This window comes from Acanthochromis polyacanthus, chromosome 10, assembly GCF_021347895.1.
Source record: "Acanthochromis polyacanthus isolate Apoly-LR-REF ecotype Palm Island chromosome 10, KAUST_Apoly_ChrSc, whole genome shotgun sequence".
Taxonomy (NCBI): Eukaryota; Metazoa; Chordata; class Actinopteri; family Pomacentridae; genus Acanthochromis; species Acanthochromis polyacanthus.
In genome coordinates, this window is record NC_067122.1 from 24007877 (window position 1) to 24030547 (window position 22671).

At 41.9% G+C, this 22671-nt stretch overlaps 1 protein-coding gene across 1 annotated transcript; it reads right to left on the bottom strand.

Moving 5' to 3' along the window:
- Nucleotides 1–3004: 3004 nt before the first annotated feature.
- Nucleotides 3005–15759, bottom strand: neurl1b (neuralized E3 ubiquitin protein ligase 1B). Its single transcript, XM_022196119.2, has 6 exons — nt 15389–15759; nt 8955–9199; nt 8541–8874; nt 6035–6775; nt 4567–4692; nt 3005–3954 (listed from the first exon to the last, which is right to left on the bottom strand). Exons 1-6 carry the CDS (start codon nt 15417–15419, stop codon nt 3707–3709), a joined length of 1725 nt encoding a protein of 574 aa, XP_022051811.2. The 5' UTR covers nt 15420–15759; the 3' UTR covers nt 3005–3706.
- Between the last annotated feature and the right edge of the window lie 6912 nt (nt 15760–22671).

The window sequence follows — 22671 nt, forward strand, 5'->3', positions numbered from 1 at the left end:
AAGAAAGACGTATTTGGACTTATGCCGACGGGGTATGGCAAATCCTTAATATACCAGTTGGGTCCGCTGGTTGGAAAGCTAATGGGACTTAGCCACAATCCGCCGGCGCTCTAGGAACTACGTCAGCCTATTCGTTGCACTGATTGTTGTATACCTACCCAATTGCTGCAGAGTGATTTGAAAGACAACCTTTTAGCCCGCCTCCCTCCCTGTCGAGCGGTCCTAGACCCTTGTGCCTTCACAACATGGGTCTAGCGCGGCTAGGCTACTGATATACAATTAGCCTATTAAATAATAGCAAATGTCTATTTTTAAATTGTGTTTTTGCCTGTTGGTACACCAGTAAATTGTAGAGACTGTAACTTAATTTATTTTATATACAACATTAAAAAGCATAAAATGTTCTTTTCACGATATCCCAATTAAGCAAAGCACATTTTGTTACTACAGTCATTACAATAGAGTAAATGTCCTGGCTTTAATTTTATTTTTTACTGTGGACATTGTTCATTAACAGGAAATTCAGTTTAAATACATCCCAGTAATGAGCTGCCAGCACTGTCTCTGTCCATTCACAGATTGATTGTGTGTAAGTGTCAACGTGGTTCACTTTTTGTGAGATGTGGCATGTCTTCCCTTCAGGGCTTTGTCTTGTGTTATGTATCTTTATTTAACTGTTAGTTAAATTTAGCATACATAATTCTATTTACAGTGTGGACACAGTTCAGGATGTTTCAACATTTGTCTTTTGATAGTCACAGACACGACACATCTGAGGTCTTACAGGGTTAGCCTGCCGTGCCTTTGTTGTTACAAGTTGGCTTGTTTTGTAAATTAGAACAAGTGTTTAAATGTTTTCCATTAGTTTCCTATTTTTGTCAGTGAAAGGTTAAAACAGCTCACTTTTTACTCACTGAGAATTTTGAACTTCATGAAATAAGACAACTCATACTGCATGTCTTTTTATCGACTCTGTCACTGCTGTAATGGAAGAAGTACATAAATTAAGCATTTCATGAGTTAACTTCCTCTGCAAAAAGAGTCTCATGCCACAAACACTCAGAAATACTCAGAAGATAGATTATCTTTCAAAGTTCTGCTGTATTTAGTGACTGAACTCGTGATAAGCCAACAGATACGCTGAGCTGTTAGCATGTTTTAGCTAAGTGCTGAAAGAAAAAAGGCATTCATTTCATGTCATGTCAAGTTCTTTGTGTTATTTTCAGACTGCACCACAACTGTATGCGGTTTTTAGCCACAAGTTGACAGAAACACTCCAAAAAAGCACTAAAGTACATGCTAATGTCAGATATATTAGAAAAAATGCCACTCACTCATGACAGATTCAGAGAAACATTAGCATCCCAGTGAGCTTATGCCCACATTACACATTAATGTAACATTCTTAAATTCAGTAATCACATTAAAATTATTTATCAGTTACAGCTACTTTTATTCTGACTTACCATCCCAATCGAGTTTCTTCTCACTATGATGTTTTTCACTGAAGGGCTCTTTGGCCTGGTTTATCCAAACGTTGCTGTTGACTTTGTGGTAATCCTTTACTAAAGAGGCCCAAATAAAGATGTTCTCCTTATTAAGATAACAGGAATTTATTCTGATTTGTGGCACGGCAAGGTGTAATGTTAGCCTGTATTGTTAACTCTGCATTACATTAAATGTTGCAGAGCAGCGCAAAATTAATGTAGCAAGCAGTGCAATTAAGTACTTTCTACTAGGAAAAAATAAATAAAGCGGGCTCATGTGCTACTCTTTTGATCATGTCCCCAATTACCTGATAAATGTAAATTAAGGATGTTCAATTACAATAAAGAATCAGGTGAAACCAAAAAACCTCCGTTCAACCTTAACCTCCTATATGGCCACGCTTATTGACCTTTTTAAAAACAGACATTTATTCATGACAGGTGCAATGATTAAGTTGAAAAAGGAGCTATTATGACAATAATAAAGCGATTACTTTAAAGTAGTCTGTAGCTCCATCACACTTATCAAAAATAGATAAATCTTCCTATGATACTAAGTTTTACTCGTTTCTACACTGTTGAACAAATAATAAAAGTATATCATAATACTGTAGGAAAACACTAGGAGCACTTTTAGGTGGTCCACTGTTTCGACTTCAGTCTTGGCCTTGGAAAATAAAATGATCAAAACTGTCTCCCTTGCAGATCAGTTTAGTTGCTAGTCTGCTGTTAAATCTAATCACAGTCTTCAAGGCCAGCAAAATCCATTTAAAAAAGGGAAATATGAAGTAGAATAAAGCACAGGCCTGGTTGTAGCAGGGGATATCGTGTCACTAACAATTATTTTATTCAAATTTCATAAAGAAAAAAAGCTCACTCATGTTTTGCAAATAAGTTTATTAGCTACATCAAAAATGTTTAATATTTACTCTAAAAATATTGTCATGGCTCCCTAAAGCGGAGCCATTATTACTGATAACAGCTTCACAGATACTGATATCAGTCTTTGTGTTTATCTCTTTATTAAAGAGGAAACAACTACATTTTTGATTATATTTCTGCATTTATTACAATTTGAAGGTGGATCTGCAGTTTTGGAGACAGATTGTTGATATTTAGCTAGCGGTCTAGTATATATTTAGATTTCCCCTTTCTTCCTTATTACTCCTCCTCTCCCCTTCGTCCTATCCTGTGCACAAATGTGAATAACCGTGGACGTGCACAGGAAACCCTAGAATAGTTTTGTATGCGTCTGTCTGAGCCACTGTCTTTGTTTCCCATTTACAGAGCTGGGGCTGTGTACACAGAGTTTTTTCAGTGTTCACAAAGAACGAACAGCGAGCAAACTGAGGAGATATACACTGAATTTGGCATAAATTGGACTGAATTAGATGTTGACTCGACATTTGATTTAACCTGATAACCCATTGTTCTGGAGATAATGGGTCTCTTTCGTGATTGTGCTTCTTTGAATTTTATTCAAACCACTGTTATAACTGAAACCAGACACACTGTAATCACACTTAGTCCACTTTTAATAATCGCTCAATGTGCAAAACCAGATTCTTTGTTGTATTCTTTCCAGACAAACTTTCCAATCACACTTTTCATAAAGCCACCGCTGAACACTCTTACGTACATTTACAACCATCTTTTCTACATACTATTCCAAATTTTATTGCATAAATTCTGCATCTGTGTGCCTTTTTCACTACAAACTCTCAGCACTGTACATTGAAAATATGGCTAGGGTTGTTAGCATAATTACTTGAACACATAATGTGACAAAAATATCTAAGGCACTAGAAGTCGTAGACGATGGTCCGCATATTCTGCTGAAGCACACGTAAATCTAGGTCAAAGAAGGTACGGACAAATATTCACAGCGAGCCTTTCTGCTCGGCGAGTACATGTGACAGAAAAGACATCACATGGAAAATAGAAAACAAAAAGGGAGCACATGATTCGTCTCTTCTTTCTTAGCCAAAATATTGGTGCTCATGTCTGCAGTCTGAGATGAGCTTCATCACAGTTCGGCGTATGAAGAGCAGAGTCTGTCTCCAGGTGACTTACATTAAAAAAAATGGAAATCTGATAGGCACAATAATGTCCTGGTGTGGCAAACGTCCAGTTGGGGTCAAGGCCCATTGTCCAGCAAAGCCTGAGAGGGGTCAACAGGTGGGACCCAGCAGCAGGAAGCCGCCTCACCTGTTTAAAAATCACGGCCGATACGTTTTGATCACATCTTTGATCGGCCTCCTGCATATCGGACAGCAGGCGTTGATCTGTCTCTTCAGCTTCAGGCCGCAGTCGTTGCACAGACACATGTGTCCGCAGGTGTAGATGACCGTGTCCACCTCCTGGTCGAAGCAGATGGTGCATTCTCCGTTTTTTCCAGCAGGGGGCGGCTCTGAGGCGGTGAGGGAGGGAGAGGTGGGAGGACTGAGAGGGGAGCTGGGAGCCGTCACTGCAGGAAAAGCAAGAAAACATATGTGGGTGCCTTAAAATGAAGCAGACACAGACAACTCTCGGTCGCTGTTGGGAGGTCGCTGTCGGTCGCTGTTGTTTCTGGGAGAGCATTCCACGTTCACTGTTGCTTTTACATATTCCTGATGTCTGTTGTTGTTTTGGAGTGTGTTCTGACTTATTTATAACCCAGTCCAAATGCAGAAGATAAATTATTAAAGCTACTAAATACAAAAGCAGAAAGTACTCGGGTTTAATCATTTCAGTGTTTGGTCTAAGCGTCATCAAAAATCTATTTAAAATAAGTGTCCCGCAAAGGAATGGCATCAAAGGAGAAAAGTTTTGGTAAACTAAAACTGTTCAGTTTACTATAAAGTTAAAAAAAGAAGGAAAAGCTGCAAATGTTCCCATCTGAGAAGTTTCCTCCACAATCCAAAAATGTAGTATACAGAAGGAGATGTGCTGTTGCCACATCAAAAGTGAGACAAAACATCTCTCCCCCTGACTCGTCACGTAACAAATTCAAACCACACAAATGTTACCGTAGTGATCTTGCGAGGGTTTTCTGTATACAATGCAGCATTAGGCATGCTGTCAACATTTGGCAACTTACCCAGAGAGGATTCAGAGGCAGAGGAGGATCTGTTGACGCTGAACGCCAGGTCTGAGTCACTGTCATCTGGGCTGCTGCTCTGAGAGGTGGTGGGAGACGTGGAGGGAGGGCTGGACTGCAATGTTCCTGTGTCACCAACATAAAAACACATGAACAAATTTTGTCAAGTGACTTCAAAACTTGGATTCACACAAAGGATCTCGAGCTGATTTCAGCATACTGTTTAAAAGTAATGCTGGAGCGTGAGGCTGCTACGCTGGCCGGACCTAACCAGTCAGATTAGATATGCATATTCGTTTCATAGAGTTGTTTCTGTCTGAGAGGAATATTGCTGGATCACAGACTGTTGAAAATGAGGTCAGAGCTGATGGGAGTTTTCATGGGAGTAGTGGGACTGGGACAGATAGGTCACAGCTCAAAGCTGAGCGGGCTCACACAGACATAAACCACCCTAATGCATTCCTTTAGTGTGGGAAAGAAACATTCAGGGGGCTGCCTAGAATAGACTTTCATCATTTTAGCATTAAAGCAAAACTTTTCGGGAAATATGTGTATTCACTTTGTGGGATAGAGTTTAATATGAAGACTGGCTTTGAATCTGTCTAATAAACCTGCTTGTTACTTTATGCATAGAGAGCAAATTCAGCACCACAGTCAAGCTAATGCAGCAGAATCTGTCTTCTTTTTTAATCCATGATTTAAAGACCTGGTGCCTACATTTCCCACAATGCAACACTCGATCACACAAAATTTGAACAGACATCTATGTGTATGTATTGCCAGGTATGTTTTGCTAATAGCAGCAAATAACAAAAAATAGTTATAATTCTAACAGTACCTTCAAATATGCTAAAATCTACTCAACTTTGTAGCCACTGACTCCATATTCCATATGGTACAGTGCTTTTTTGTAAATATTGCTCAAATATCATGGTTTTAAATTTGTCTTCACATGTCCTGGTGCTGTCAAAGTGTGTATTAATTTGCTATGTGTGTTCCAAGTTTTGACTGTGACTTGTCAGGGCACTGGAGATGACAATGAGCCTGAGGGGTAACTCTGGTACAATGCATCAAATGGAAACACTTATCTTTAATATTGAACATGGTTCCTTAGAAATAAAATGAAATATAATAAATAAATGATGCAGCCTTCAGCTGGCAGTCTCAAGCAGAGTTTAGGAGCGGTTTAAAGGGGTCTGGTACCTTCTTGTAAACTCCCCATCCCCAGAATTTTCTTCTTGTTTTTGTAATGTTGGTGAACTCACTTGAAGCACATTATCAGATTTCCACAGACACAAAAGGATTTATAGTCATAATCACCACGACCTGTAAGGTTCCTTTTTGGGGTTTTTTGTGTTTTCCTTGATGGCATGTCTCATCTAAATAAAGCTAGAGGACTTGAGGGATTTTAATGACAGTGGTTTTGATTCTTGATATCACCTCTGTGTGCTGTTCCAACGACACTCACCGAGTATCCTGAGTCTGTTGACGGCCCCATGCAGGGTGAAGAAAGCCCACAGGACCTGAGAGGAGTCCACACAGAGGAGCCGACCTCGCCCCGCTCCATTCACCCCGTGATGCACCTCTCCGCTGGGCAGCAAGCTGAAGCTGAGCACGTCTCCAGAGCAAGGCATGGGGAAGCCCCGGTGCACCACCCAGTACTCTTTTCGGTCCAGGAGAACCTCAGGATCAGCTGGCAGGTCTCCAGCGTGCAGACTGGCTGGATCACAAGACGTTACACCAAACGACAGCGCCCCGAAGTACGGCAGGCCCAGGTGTCCGACCTCCACGTACAAAGTCTCACCTATGTGCAGCGGCCGATCGCTGAACACCAGAGTCCGACTGCTGTCCAGGAAGTGGATGCAGGCGGCTGAGCGGTCTGCAGAAAGTATCACGTCAGAGCCGCGGACGGGGTGAAAGTGCAAGTCATTGTCCAGGGGGGAAGGAAGGCCCCGGGACGCCCTCGGTACGCTGAATCCAGTGGAGGCAGATGAGGAGGGTGTGGAGGAGGAAGAGGTGGAAGAGCAGCAGGGGATGAGCTGAGTGTAGTTATTGAGCTGGAGGTTTGCCATTTTGGCAGCGGCAGCCTGGTTGTTTTCCAGCTGATTGTTGCTGTAATTGGCCGAGTCGTGGCTACTCTGGGGCAGATAGGCACTCAGACGGGCCGCACTCAGGCAGCTGGATCCGACGCTCTCAGCAAACGTGCTGTCTGTAGTGGAAAATGTGGACAAAAAAAAAAAGTACGTGACTTGGACATCGCAACATGTGAACTGTCCCACGCAAGCTAATCACTTCCCCTGTTGTTGCTCCTTTTCTCTGTTTTCCACAGAGGCCTTTTCACATCAGATATCTGAGGAAAGCAATGAGCTCTGAGGCCGTATCTGTATTTCCACAGCTGCTTTGAGGTATTTGTTATGTGCACTTTAGTTTATATGGGAATAGTACAGACCAATACCTCGATTAAATTAATCAATTGACAAATCTCTGTTGCAATGTTCTAATGCTGAAAATGACTCCCTACAGTTTTTTCCTTATTTAATTATTGATCCATTATCTGAAAACAATAGAAGATAAAAAAAACACAATATTCACATGTAAAGAAAGCAATCCAATGCATTTTCTACAACTAATTTACTGAGAGATTGACTAATGTGCAGCTGAAGCACATTAGAGTCTTTAATAAATGATGTCATTGTGCATGCATTGAACTTTTTATGTGTCAGAGAGAACAAGAGAATGAAGCAAAACCAAAAACAAGAGAAATGTTTACATACATGGGATATCTGCGGCCTTTTTTGTTGCTGCATTAAATCCATTTACTGTATATCCTGTGCAAATGCTATTGAATACGTCTTCCTGCGAGTGACAGTAAGCAGCTGAGGAATAAGACATCAAACACACTGAGCAATAACTGTTTGCTATGAATGTATTGGATAATTCATGTTGATGAACGCTCCAACGAGAGCTAAAATAAGCTTGGAGCCCTTCGATTGTCGCGCTGTTTGTTGTGGAGGTAAATAAACCTTCCTTTTGACTACACATAAGCTTTGCCACCCAGGGTTTATTTGTCATTCACCAGTTTATTTACCTCCGCATTTCATTTCCGTCTTTCTCTAACATGAGCTCTCTAAACTGCCACAGTCCACGCACTGAATCCGCAGCTGCACAGCTGAATTTCTGCATATTTTAGAGGTTGATATAAACATTTCTGACGTGAGTACTCCTCCTCTGAGTGATGATACTCTCCTTTATTACTATTTCTAGTGATGCTGGAGCAGTTGAGTGCACTGGCCCCTCACCAAAGCTCCTGGGATCTGCCGCCTTGACCAAACAAGGCCATAGCTCCTGTCAGACTGAAGATAAACACACCCAGTGAGTACGAGAGGGAACCGCAGGGGACGGGGTGATGGAAATGAAGGCATCGTAAAGGGAGAAAGTGACAAAGTGCAGGGAAGTGATAGTAAGAGAGTGTGGAATGAGCAGAAGAAGAGTTGTTAGGAGTGTCCAGGGTGAATTGACTGGTTGAAATCTTTTGTTCATCTTTTAGAGTTACGTCAGGCAGTCTGAGGGGGAGAAGTTTTCTAGACTAACAGGTCACTTTTATCACACAGATCATTGAGTCACTGAGCCGCCACAGTCTGCACTACCTCCTCCTGCTGAACTGGCCCGTGGTGCTGCACAGCTTTGTAGTGCAGCTGCTCGCTCAAGTCCCAAGAAGCTGCTTAAATTAGCTGTGAATATGTTGACACTATGAAAATATTTTCCTGAGGTTTCAAGGTTGTCAAAGCTACGGTCAAAATGCAAAATGCACGGCCTTGTAGCTGACAGACGAAGCTGATTCCAGACAGAATAATATCCATAACTCAACACTTTATTAGATATGTTTGACTGTTTTGGCGTTAGCTACTGCTTACTTACATAAGTATTTAATAGGACGGATCTGAAGTAAGTAAACAGGCAAACTAAATGCTTACCAAGCAGCGTGACCTCCTGAGTGATGCCATAGATATCTATGATGGCCCAGAGTGGACAGCCGATGCTGAGCCCACAGTGGAAGAGGATGGGCTCTCCTTCGTTGATGCTATAGAAGACTCTTCCGTGGCGGTCGGCCCAGAATGACAGCACATTGTCCTTCAAGGCCAGTCTCTCGGGCAGCGCTTTGGCCCAGTAGCCGGGCCGTGTCACCAGGTCTGGGCAAGCGTACTTGGGGATGTCCGTGGCAACCAATTCACTGGGATCCAGACTCGTAAAACCAAACCGCAGAGCTCCACTCCAGCCGGTGTGCACACCAGTCAAGCGCAGGCGCACCTGAAGAAGTGACGTTTGCATGAATTTAACTTATTCTCTCCCTTAAACACACAGTTAGTGATAAAGAGATGGAAACAAACCTTTTCATAAAGGTGCACAGGTCGATGGCTGAATGTGATGCCGTTACAGAAGCTGTTCTTGCGAGTGGCGCGGCGAAGCTGCCCGTCCAGCCTGATGTTCTTGCCTTTGGCGTGCGGGTGAAAGCGGGGCGACTCCACGTTGATGCTGACCGGGGGAGCAGACGTCCTCCTCTCCACACCTGCCCCATTGTTAGGGAGGGTGTAGTACTGCCTACTAGCCACCGGGCGGGGTTGCAGAGTCGCATCTGTGGGTGGAGAAACATCACAGTGAGAGGAAAGAAAAGCCATTATTGATTTAACGAAGTCGGAGAGCAGCGTGTCAGCAGGTCTGCTTTATACGTCTCAGACAAGGTCGGAGCAGCAACGTTTGGGACACCAGCTGTTGGAAAGAGAGACGAACATATCAGCACTCAATAACTCGTCTGCAAAGAGGCCAATGGCAGCTGGTCTGGAGGGCAGAGGCCAGTTATGTAAAGGAGCCCACAGTCTCACACACTTCCTTTCCCATCATAATTATGAAGCCCCTCTGCTCCTCTCAACAAGCATAAGTATAGCCTCTTTTAGCATGTAACCCACATTTACAGTATAAAAAAGTAAACCGTCCCAAATCAGTCTCCTCACTACATCCATACGGGATATTTACATCACAGACATAGAACAAGGTAAATTTAGACAAAACCCAAGTGCACAAATTAATGGGAAATATTTATTGTGAAGTCCATTTGGCTTATAGGTAAAACTAACATAGACATGTCCAGTGATAATATTAGTAACATCACAGGGGAGAGAAAACACACACAAAAATCAAAAGAAAGTCGACAACAGACACGATAAGTCATCCTCGTATTTATGGGCTACACACACCCCTGGCCTACAGCATAAACAAACCCTGAATAGCCCCTTTCATTCCTCCACAGTTATCTTCAGAAGTGGAGAATGAATCACACAGTGCCTAGTCAGTATAGCAATACCCAAATAAAAGGCCCAATCTTTGATCTCATCTTCACAGGAGACCATGTCCTACTTGGGAAAGGAATTTCTAGATGAACATCTCAAAAGGAATTAACAAGGACCCGAAAGCAAACAACGCTGGCCTAAATGTGACTGGGATAGCTTGGGTTTGATATTAAGAGAAATGAAAGCTTCAGATGAGTGTTTATGGTATAGATTGGCTGAAATTCAAAATGGGAGGCTGTGCTCCCACTTTCCTCCAGGGCCACAAGTGATTACATTTCTGTTTAAAATTCACTGCGATCTGGTGTAAAGACAATAACTCAGTGAAATGTTCCACAGTACATTTCCTAAATTAGACATTATCACTGATTATATTCTAAACTATGAAGCAGCAGCAAGAACATCTGTAACATCTCAAATGATGTGTGGGTGCCCCTTTCCTCTCGAACTCTGGGAATTTTTTTTCCTTTTGAGAGAGAGAGTAAAATATACTTTGAGTAAATGGAGAAAAACATGTTGGTGCTTAGCCTATAGGCCTAAGGCTCAACTGCCTCGCTGACAGAGTGACATACTGCAGTTTAAGGACCTACAGGGAAGCCTGATATAGACAAATGTTTGACATTAGATGAAAGGCATAGCACAGCAGGTCATGCAGCAAGGGACGGCTCACAGCATGGTCAACGTTAGCCTCTCATGAAACGGCATTACATTAGGATCGGAAAGCTAAGCTTCTGAAAATAAATAAAAATAAATACCACGCTATGTTCAAAAATATTGCATTTGCTGCACAATCAAAGGGATTTTTAAGTCAATTCAAAAACCAAGTCTAAACAAAGATGGTAGCAGAAAATGGCATCTCCTTTGTAAAATCTCAACCAAATGTAAAACTAGTGTTGGACTGCATATAAATGAAAATCCATTACATTCTTGCCAAATGAGTTCAGATAAAGTAGATTCAGCCGTGTAGCGTGTAACTGAAGAAACAGTGACGAACACTGACTGCACATAAAGATGGACGACCAACTGTTATGTCACCCGAAGAACAGTTTTATAGGCTCAGTGTGGCGGCTCAGGCTGTTTCCATCTTTACAAAGAGGTGGAGCTGAAGTAGAGTCGAAGCAGGCCATGCAGATGTCTCCGGTCGTAGAGTGTCCTATAACAGCTGTCAAAGCAGCTACGCACTTACTTTATGCATAGCGTTAAGCTGAATACAATTTAAATGAGTTAGTTGAATAAACATTCACTCTGTGTACAGTTGTCATAATTGGGGGAATTAGCTATAAGGACCAAAGCAGTTTTTGCACCAGGCTGTAAACATGTTTATTTCTATGTCAGCACTCTGGTAAATCTGTCAGGATTGAGTCAGTCTTTGAGTCAGCATCAAGTGGCCATCCGAGGAACGGCAGCTTTGGCAGTTTTGCCTTGGCCTCGCTTTTCAAACCTGGAGGTTGTCGCTCAGTGATGACATACCAGCACTGTTGTAACAGTAGAAAAGTTTGTGATGCTACAAGGAAAAATGAAAAGGTGCTCAGTGGAACAACTACTGTCTAAAGAATGAATGGACAAACTTTGTTGGCTGTGTTTGTGTAATTAGTCTCACTGCCAGAAGGGGGAAGACAGAAATTCTACACAGCAGGTTTAAAAACAGTCTCTGGAGTGTTTGAAGTCTATAGAGAAATCTATTCATGGCTTCATATAAGGTTGTCTGGCCACATTTCATTTACTTGGCACATGCACATGGTGACCCACAAGCTTGTGAATAGACTTGTAGGTGACGTGGTACACATTTCTACTAATAACTTTGCACTGTTTTACTACAGGTCCACAAATAGTGGTAATGCATGGCAATGGAAATGCAAATATGTCCTAATAATGGCTATTCACCCTGAAAGTGACTAACAGTAGCGTGATATATTTCACAGACATTTTCCCTTCTGTTTGTTTGGGTTTAAGCAAAAATTAGCTGATCATGTTGTGGGTTAAACTAGAGAAGATTTGTTGTCATGGTTAACAATACATGCAGTTAAACAGAAATGAGCAAATAGGTGCTGTAAAGTAATGTCAAGAGTCTGTTGGTTTAAAAGATCAGCCATCTCCCATGTCTAAGCCCAATGTTTGTTGACTCGTTCATCCACTCAAACATCCTCCCTACACATACTTTGTGGCTCTGTAACTACATCACCTCACATGTACTTTGTTCGGCATAATTACTATGACCACTCGATGGCGCTGCCACAATCAATGCAATGAAATACAACTTATGGTCATAAAAAGCTTCAAAATGTCCAGGAATGTCCACTTAGCAGATATTTTATTTGTTGGGCCTCAAGGATAGATGCAATATTTTGACATACTTAAAGCTCGTGTCCGGAGTTTGAATCGCAGCGTCTCCCAAAACACTGTTGGTCCCACCCTCCCTCCCTCTGATTTCGCCCCTTTATTTGTGCACGCGTGCAGTACCTGAGAGGAGTGCCCGGAGTGCTGCAGCATCTCGCCTGTTTTGCTGTTTTCCACTCTTCTACATTTAGTACATTTAGTAAATAATAAAGGAATTACGTTAGAATTCTGTATTGAGTCTAACTTGTCCTAATACCAAAATAACATGAATCTGTTGGGACGAACGAGTAAAGTTTCAATATGTGATTACACTCGTGTATCCCTCTCGATGACGTTGTTTATCAAACTTAGTGCATTTACGCGTGTATATGTGTTACATTGTTTATTTATTTCTATCTAGAGTTCAGAATTGCATGACTCCTCTGACGAAGAGTATGTCCCAGACGCCCCAACATCTTCCTCCAGAGGTCGGGCATCTAAACGAAGCCGTCAGGCGGGCTATGGAGGCCGTGGTCGGGGAGCAATGCGAGCACCCCGAGCCAAAAAACGTCCTGCGGTCTCTTGGCCTGGCAAGCCGTGGGATTGGTAACTTTTCTGGAAGTTGCTGATCCCTGACGCTCTCTCCTCCACAAGCAAAACAAATGTGCTCGCGGTTGCGTAGTGCGTAGCTCGCCCACCTCTGCATGGGCTTGCTTGCTGTGTGCGTAACCGTTGATTGACAGCATGACAAAGCGGAAGCTCGAATTTGATTGGTTGGCAGCGACCGGCGCTTTTTGGAATAATATGGGGGTCTATGAGAGGAAGGCGGAGCTCAGGAATAAATTTTCATATCGCGTCATACTAACTTTATATTATAGTATCGAACTAGACTAACACATTTAAGCTTTGTTAAACAATGATACATAAATTGAAAACAAACGGAAACTCCGGACACGAGCTTTAAGGGAAAGGCTGAACGGAAATACTAATTTTGTTTGTTTGTTTACAATAAAACTCTTCTCTGACATCGGTATGTACTGATGGTTATTTTTGTTCTAATTCAATATCAGACAATAAAAAAAACAGCTGCGGGAAAATCAGATTTGAAACTGGGGCTGGGTCATTGTAAGCAAGTGTCTATTTTCTTCTTCATGAGACACATGTAGACGTTTCCTGATAAACCTGAAATCATTAAGTTCAGCAAAGGATTCTGATCTGTTTAAAGTTTGGGGTCCTTTTTGATTTTAGGCCTGAGAATCTGAAATCTGTGCTGGAGCCATGTATAGAAAATGAAGTAAAAAGAGAGAAGACGTAGTGATGAGGGAACAAAACCATACTGGCTCAGGCAGCTGATCAGAAATTGCTCAGCTGATGTTTGGACGTTGCTGCGGTCACAAAACTTCCCAAATGCATTATATCTGCTTTCTCACATGAATCAAATCCTTCAGAGAAAAAGAACTGTGTAATAGAAATGGGGTCTCCCCGTTTTGTTCCCAGTGAATAGAAATACGCAAACAAATGCAATCTCAAGACTGAACAAGACACTCTTCTGTGCCAAAGGAAATGTTTCGAAATGTCAAACTGATTTGTCAGAGTTACGTTTGGCCACAAGATGTTTAGGCTCTTTATTCAATTATATATCCAGGCTGCATATCGTCTTACTGTAAATCGTCCGCTGAGCAAGCCATGGGCCTTCAGGGGAGAATTTCACAGCCTGTTTTGTTGCATATTTGCTTCTAGGAGTTGTAAATTTGACATTCTTGGTGTGAACAGCTCACTGGCATCACTTGTGACAGCGCTGTCAGGTGGTGTTACATCTTGTTCATCACACAAAGAAAGCCAAAAGATGAGAAAATAACTAACGAAAGCCTACACTATGATATGCCGTGCACATCTCTGCTACAAACCCAAATGTTCTATTAATTGCATGTTAACAGAAACCATACAGTGCAAGCAATAGGACCCACGCTGCTCCTGCTCCTCTATGACTAAACGTTCTCAGGCCAAACTCTACGTCAGCTGCTCTGGTGGCAGCAAACCACATCGTTTAAGCGGTGAGTGGGTCTGTTGGGGGCGTGGGAGTGGGACAGACATTGAATCTAAATGATACGGGGAACTGATTGTCGAGTAATGTATTCTAGGTGTCATGACAAAGTGGCTGAGGAAGTGGTATTCTAAGAGCTCATAATGACGGGTTTATTCCAAAAATAAAAAAAATTTAAAAATGGGAATGACAATTAGATTGTGCAGGAACAAATCACTGGCAATCACTTGAGATTCTATTTTATGTAAGACGGCACTAATAAGTGAGGAATATTACCAGGAAATAGAGGTGTACACATGAAGAATATGGTGGATTTGTTTGTGCTTGTTCAGCTTCTAGGAAAGATTTAGATTATTTATATTATTCAGTTTTCTCATCAACTTCTTATAGTACCTGGATACTGTGTGCAATATTTTTTAGAATGTCCTATTGGGATTCATTTATAAAGAAATTAATCCATCTACCCTGATAATAAATAAACCATTTTGCATATGGCCAAAAAATGTGAAAAAATTCTCATATAGTAACAATTACAAACAAGTCTAGAAGGAAGCAGCAAGTTTAAACTGATTGTGCACAGAAGAATGGAAATATTAAAAACAGCTGAATTTAATGCACAGTGTGGTATAATTTCCACTAGTTTGCATGTTGTTACAATCGGGTGTGCAGCTGAGGACAAGTTAATCCCATTTTTATCCTTCACCACTCAGTGTTTCAATGCCAAAATAATACTTGACGCGAAATCTCTGGATCGCATCTTGGGTATCAGCTACCAAAATAAGCTGTTTTCCTGAGTTCTCTCATGATGAGCTGGTTGCTTGCATTATGCGTGGCTGTCAGAAGCTTTGATTTCAAATTCATCGCTGTGCAAATTATGAGATTTTTTTTTTTTTTTTTTTTTGTGGCGAGAGGCGGCTTTGCCTTGGACTCGCTCCCTGGGAATCACGCTTTGCTCCCCCGTGATGGGGAAGCGCGTCTGTGCGCAGAGCGAGCGCAAGTAGGACAAACCATGTGTATCTCCGCTCATGACACCGTTTTCCTGCGTGTATGTGTGTGTGCACGCGCGTCTATGTGTGCACTGCAAGCCGTCGTGAATGCTAAATGAATAAACAAGTCTCACCTATTAAAGGCTTTGGTGTCGTATTCCCCATTATGTCCAGAAATTCCTCGCACCGGCTGGCAACTTAATTCCGATTGCAGTATTTCTCTGTCCATCCATGTATCCTCCGGTCTGCTGAGTATCTGACCCGCTTCAATCGGATGATCGGTGCCTTGAAATTGCGACGTAGCTGCCCTGCTCAGGCATGGACACGCTGCTTCTTCTTAATGTCAACCCCGAGCCGCTGCGACAGGCAGACACCTCCAACTGGCGCACAGCAGCCCCCTCCTTTCTTTAGTGTAAGCTCCCCTCTGCACGACTTTAAAGACACAGGAAGCAGAGATCCCCCCTCAAAAGCATCACAGAGCCTCTGAATAATTAATCCAGTCACTTACTCAACGCTGTCTAATGAAGCCTAATGAGTGTGTGGCTCACAAAGCAAACAGTGAAGGGGATCTATAACATAAAAGGGAATTTGCATATGAAGAGGTCATGGATGCTGCAAACTTGGACCACTGTAAACTAAGATTATAGCTCTGAATTAATAGCGAATGGATTTTAAAGCGCATTGATCCTTCTGTGTTGTCAGATTTGCCACTGGGAGGTGATTAACCCTAATTTAATCACATCTGGTTTCACAAATAGACACACTTTTGATAAACGGCCAAGCACCATACACCATATGAGGAAATCCCCTCTTTTCCCACCCTATCCTCTGCCCTCCCACAGCCTTGACTGCTGGGCTTCTCTCAAGCTGTTTCCTGTCTTCTGGACCACACTGCTCTCTGAGGAGCCATGGATGGCCTGCAGGGTTTGTAGGAATGATCATCATCGGTGAAAGCAGAGCTGGGGATGGATTTTCTCCCAGATTGAGGATTTGGAGGGGCCCGAGGTGCTGCGGCGGGGAAATATTGTGGACGAAAATGCATGAAAATTTTTATTGTGTGCAAATTGTTCCTCCTCCATGTCAGTGTAATGACTAATTGGGACACACATGGCGGGACTGCTATGGACTGTGCTGATCCATAATACAAAAGAGAGGGAAAGTGCTGCAGGAGCCTGGCAGCTGACAACAGTCACATATGATCTAATTCATTTAGAGAGCAAACAAGTCTTGTAAGAGATTCCATTTGGGTGAAGGCAGGCAGCACCTAAATATAACTCAAAGACAAAAGCATTTGTTTCTACCTCCTCAATGCTGTTTGTTTTAGCAGGATATGGTGGCTCCTTATATGAGCCTCGGGTGAATGGTGTTTGGGGTGAAGCGAAGCAGAAGTAAAATTCCCCCACGCCCTTACCCTTGCTTCAGAAAAGAAAGAGCTGCTACGGCAAAAGGGGATTAACACAGGAAGTGAATATGAGGCTGCGATGAGGTCTGCAATCAAGCCTTCCCTGTAAACACGGCGGAGCTGCAGTAACAAGTGCTGCTTCCCCTGATGCTTGCAGCACTGTGCGTGAGTGCAGACTATGGGGTGTTAATGAAAGCATAATGACTGCTGAGCTGATTTTATTCAAAAGCCAAATAAACCACTTTCAGGCTCATTTTCGGCACAGTCATTTAAGGCACTACTGGGCGTCTGCAGAAATATTCAGCACTATGGAGACATGGTAAAGAACTAGTCTGACGTCTTGGGAAATTCACTTACTGGAGACTAACCTCTCAAAAAGAATGGCAGCATCAGTTCTTTTACCCCAAAAGGGCATAAACTTGTGTTTCAAGGGGCAGAAAAACATCCAACTTTAACACATAAGGCTGCAGTTCATTTCCCAATTCCAGCTGACAGTCAGCAATCATTTCCTGGACTTAATCATGTGACTATTATTGTAACTATGGCAACGAAACTTGCCTAACCTTAAAAACATCCTTTATTTGATGCAAAGTTCAGTCTTTCCCAACCTCATCAAGTCATTTTGTGCCAAACCAAACCAGACCAACCCAGTACGGTCACACACAGGACAGATTTATTATTTAAAAGTGATTTGTACTGGGTTTTTGAAGGGACAGTCAACTTGATGATAAGAGTCTGGGTTTAAATCGAGTAGAAAAACAAATCTGCTACAACATTAAAAGCTCTGGAGGTGTAGGTCCCCATGTGGACCTAAAACTGCTCTGATCCGTCCTGGTCAGACCTGTTTTTCTAGCACATTCCACAGATGTTCTATCAGATTGAAACCTGGGGAATTCGAAGGCCAAATCAACACCCTGAAGTCTTTGTCATGTTACACAAAATGTTCCTTTTTGCAATATGGCAGGATAAATTATGCTTTGAAAACAACCCAGAGCCATAAAGATGTGCATGTGGTTTTCAGCAATGTTTACGTGGATGGTGCAAAATACATCTTCAGAAACGGCAGGACTCGAGGTTTCTCAACACAACATTTCCCAGAGCACCACCGGCCTTGCTGGTTCTTTGTGCATCCTGCTGCCATTGTTTCCTCAGGTAAACAATGCATCTGGTTATCCACAAGATGTAGAACGAAAAGTGATTCATGACAACAGGCCACCTTCCTCCGTTGCTTCATGGTTCAGTTCTCATGTGGCCACTGTAGGCGCTATCGGCGATAAACAGAGGTCAGCATCAACACTGACAGTCTGCAGCTGCACAGCCTCATACACAAACCTGCAATGTATTCTGTGTTCCCTCGCATTTCTATCATAACCAGCATTAATGTCTTCAGTAATTTGTGGATCTGCAAGATCAGACCACCCAAGCCAATATTTGCACCCCACGCACTTTTACAAGCCTTTGCGCATATGATCCTGTTACCAGTTCACCAGCGTTCCTTCCTTGGACAACTCGTGCATACCCACAAGACCTGCTGTTTTGGAGATGTTCTGATCCAGTCATCTACCTATCACTACTTGGCCCTCGTCAAAGTCGCTTAGATCCTTATGTTTACCCATTTTTCCTGCTTCCAGCAAATCAAGAACTGACTGTTCCCTTGCTGCTTCATCATGTGTCCCACAGTTTGTAGCAAGATAATTAATGGCATTCACTTCACCTCTCTGATATGCAGTAAGAAACACTACACAAATCAAAATGCAATTGCACCACAGAAATATAGCTCCTACATGGGTTTCGTAGTCGTTACTAAATATTTACATCAAGTGACCTGTGGGTATAATGGCTGTGTAGCTATTAAGCAACTCATCAAGAAACCAGGAGCAAGAATAAAAACACTACAAATGAGATGTTTGAAGCACCTAGATGAGCTAACTTAACTTCACCGATGTCTGGCAGCCGAAATTAAACAATAATGCAGCAGACGATACCTTGTAACCTTCACGAAAGGTTTTAGTTAATAAGAAACTTATAACATTAGATTGATGCAACCCAAATTAGTTCCTCCCTATTGAGACTAGACGGGCTAGAATATAGTGATAATTCAGCCCAACCAAGCAGAGAAAGAAGTGAGGCTTCTGGTTTGGCCTTGCATAAGCAAACAGATAGGGAATTATTTTAACTTTAATTTAAATTTGGACTTTCAGTTCACACTTTGCTGCCACTACACAAAGGCAAGCTTCTGAGATTTTGGTGTGATTCGTAAGTGTGAGGTGTGAAAAAGGTTTAGTAAAGAGCTTCATCAACAAAACTAAATGAAGGACGCAGTACTGTGAGAATGCTGCATCTTTTTCCTTTATTTAACTGGGTACAAACAGCAATGCTGCGCTCTAAAGTGAAGCATAATGCATACTGTCCTCCTTTTGAGTATCAAGCATCTGATCTCACGAGGACCCCTACAGCGAATGAAGTTATTTCCAGAGAAGGAGGGCAGACATGCCTCGTTTGCTCAAGGAAACTTGGCCCAGAGCAGTGTGACTGCTGCCATGCGGAGCAGCACAGCGACTGGTCTTTGGACGGCAAAGTGTTACATTTGCAGTATTTTAATTCTCTTTAAAGATTCAAAGGCAGCGCAGAGATGTTTGTGTTTGTACGCGGTGGTCTCGGTATCAGGGGAGGGCTGCTGTCCAAACCCCAGCCACTGATCTAATGGATGAAGTGAGTCATACCCACCTTCAACGTGAACACAACCGTCTCCATCAAACACACATGGGCCAGCACAATGAGCCACATTCATACAACAATGTTTTCTCGGTCACCTCTTTCTGTTAGTGCACTGTTTTCTACTACAGTGCATTCACATCTGTTTCCAATATGTGCTCCTGTCTTTTCATTAGGTCGACTCTTAATAGGCCATTGGAGTCAAGCACCTGCTTTTCAAAAACGCAGTAAGAGCTCAGCTATTGCCAAAGCCATTGTATCAGTAAAAAGTCTCACGTAGATGATGAAATATACAAAGCTAAAGAAGCTTTTTTAATCAAAGCAACACTGCAGCATTTGCCTTTAATTGGAGCCATTTTAGGGGGAGCTCTTGCCATGTGCTTGGTGCCCTCACAGATTGTTCTTATTTGCAAAATCCTCAGATCATAAGACTCGATGCTGTGGTAGTCTCAAGCAGATAAAATGTATGCATGCTTGGTTTCACTTCTGCAATTTCAGATTTCAGTAAATTAAAAACACCACTTCGTAGTGAGTCACTGGCAAGTGGTGTAAATTGGGAAAACAAAACAGCGCCGCTGGTATGAACACTGCACAGTAATTGCAGTCCGTTGACAATCTGTGTGCTTTTTCCCCTCTTCTCTCTTTAACTTGGATTTTGCAAAAAGTATCAGTAGGGGGTTTGAATTGTTCCCAGAAAACAATCTGATAAAACTATGTAAATACTAGGAATTAAGTTCTGATTCCTCAGTGTATGTCAGCAACACAGCAAGAAGGGAACTGATCTATAAAAAGATTTGATTTAGTATACAGATTAAATTTCATGTACTCATGTTAAAATAGAATATCTGGACCATGCTTTTCTTAAAACAAACAGAACTAAAGATGCACTTTCAAGTTTATTTAAGCTCTATCTTGCAGTGTGCTCCAGTGGATGGATGTCGCTCAGTTATGAAAGTGATTAAAAGTTCCAGAAAACAAGCATTTCTGAGGTGAAACATGGATTTTCATACTTAAGTTTTCATTTCATTTATGCACAAAAGCATGTGACGATCACACAAAGTCTGGGTCTGACCGTCTTCACATAATGTTCTCAAGTCATTTTATGAAAAATGATTCTCCATCTCCAGGCGAATTCACTTTTACTGCCTCTATTTACAGAAAAGCTGCAATAATTATCTGAACTGACTTCAGTGTAGGGCTCAGTCTATAATAGGATCACCAAGTTTTGTTCATTTTGGACAGAATGGTACAGTCTTCACTGTCTCCGAGGAGCAATTTGGGTTGCAAAGTTCTGGTCTAAAGCAAAGCATGGAACTATACTTCAATTTCCAGTTTTTGCTCCACTGCGATTAGTTTTATTAATTTTTTCCCCTGACTGAGTAGAAGCTCTATGAAGCTTGATGTTGGCAGCACAGACATGCTGCGTTTCTTCTTATTTTCTGTCATTTTTCACTGTGTTAGAGAGCCGACAACAAAAAGAAAAAAGCAAAACATGAAAGATAAACTACATGTGACAAAAAAAAAATCCCCTGCTGGAAGCAAACAGGGGCTGACACAGCATTGTTAATAATGGTCATTGACAGAGATATTGACTGTTTTATGAGGAATTTCCATATTCATTTTCCATTGAAGGAGTCTAAATCACAACATTACGTAACATGACAGACCCTGACATTAAACGACCCCTGCTACTCTAACAATGGAAGCAGTCTGGGGTCGACGTGTGTTTCTTTCCCCTTTCTTCCCTGCTGTTATTGAGCATTTTAAAGGAAACTAAGCTATTGGTTAATCAGGGCAGCACTTTGCCGTAAAGAGCTTAATTTTTTAGTTTCTGGTAGTGGAAGATGAAACAGTGGCATGGCTCCACTAAAATGTTGTTTTAGGCCTCTCTGTCAGTGGGAGACATGCTAAAAATGGCCTTTCAATGCATTTAACCAGATGCACGGACAGTGTTCTTCCTCCATCTGTTCTATTGTCTCAGTGTTCTCTGGGATGAGGAACGGATGCACCACCGAAGGAGATGCAGGAAACACTCCTGGCCCAGAACAACACAGACGACTTCTTCTAGCCTTTTGCATAGTGGCTTCAGATTCAAGAGCAGCTCAAGGTGGAGGTTAAATGAAAATAGTCACTGATGCACAATCCATAATGTTCCCAATTTTCCTGTTGCTTTATGACATGGAGAAGTCTTCATATATGCGATCCAAACACACAAGAATTCGATGTGAGTTTGTTTCTTTTTGCTTTCATCTTTAGAATGTAGCTTGCTTAGCGTAGTGGAAAAATCTCTTGCAGCTCTGACTGGTTTCCAGCCTTTGGGTATGGAGGGACTGGGAGGCTTACTGGTGCCCATGTCAAGGTCTTTGTCATCTGTAACATGACTTCACACAAATAGCCGGAGGCACACTCCACAAATAGACATTTTGGTGGAGCATTTCAAATTTACAAGGTGAAGCTATATATTTAATCCTTGAAAAACAGACGAAAATAAACCCTGTAAAGACGAGAGGTGCGTAATGCTAAATAAAGAGGGGTAAATATGGAAGCAGTTTAAGGTTTGTGCGTATAACAGGATAAATATGTCTTTATGGGATAATATTATGAAAGCAAGATGGATGTTGTTGACCCACAGCCTCTCACTGCTGCGCCACAGTTGTTAAAACCATATTCGCATTAATCCTGTCAGGCACACAGGGGGAAAGCAGTGAATTCTTGTGGTTTATATTAAACAACAAACCAATAGTTAAGAAAATCCCAATTAAGCCTGTTAACATCATTAGAATTTATGACACAGTTCAAAAGGAAATTACTTCCCAAGCAGTTTAAGGCTTGTCAGAATTTGCCTTCAGGCTCCCAAACTCTAACCTCTAAATTGCTTCACTCTCAAATGTTCAGGAGAAAAGAATCCAAAATCTCATTAGGGAAACACAAGTGGTTTGGAGGAACCGCTAAGGAGCCCAGTTTTGGAGGCTGTTCATCTCCAACTGTTGGAGCATTTTAATCAATTTCTTTATGTCGCTCCCCTTTCATGTGTTGATCGCCTAATGTAATTTCTCATTGAAGCTACGGCAGCAATTTATTAAAGTTAATGTTCCTGAAAAGTGGATGTAAGTTTTTCAGTCCTGTACTGTGCTTTGAATTGCAGTGTGAAGGTGAAAAGTAGCTCATTCTAGGCCGAATACGCGTCATTTTCTGCAAAGTATTTCCTCAAAAACTTTGACATCACAGAATATTATCGCAAACAATAGCGAAAGGAAAAATAGGATATAAAAACACTCATTTGGGACATTTTCATAATCA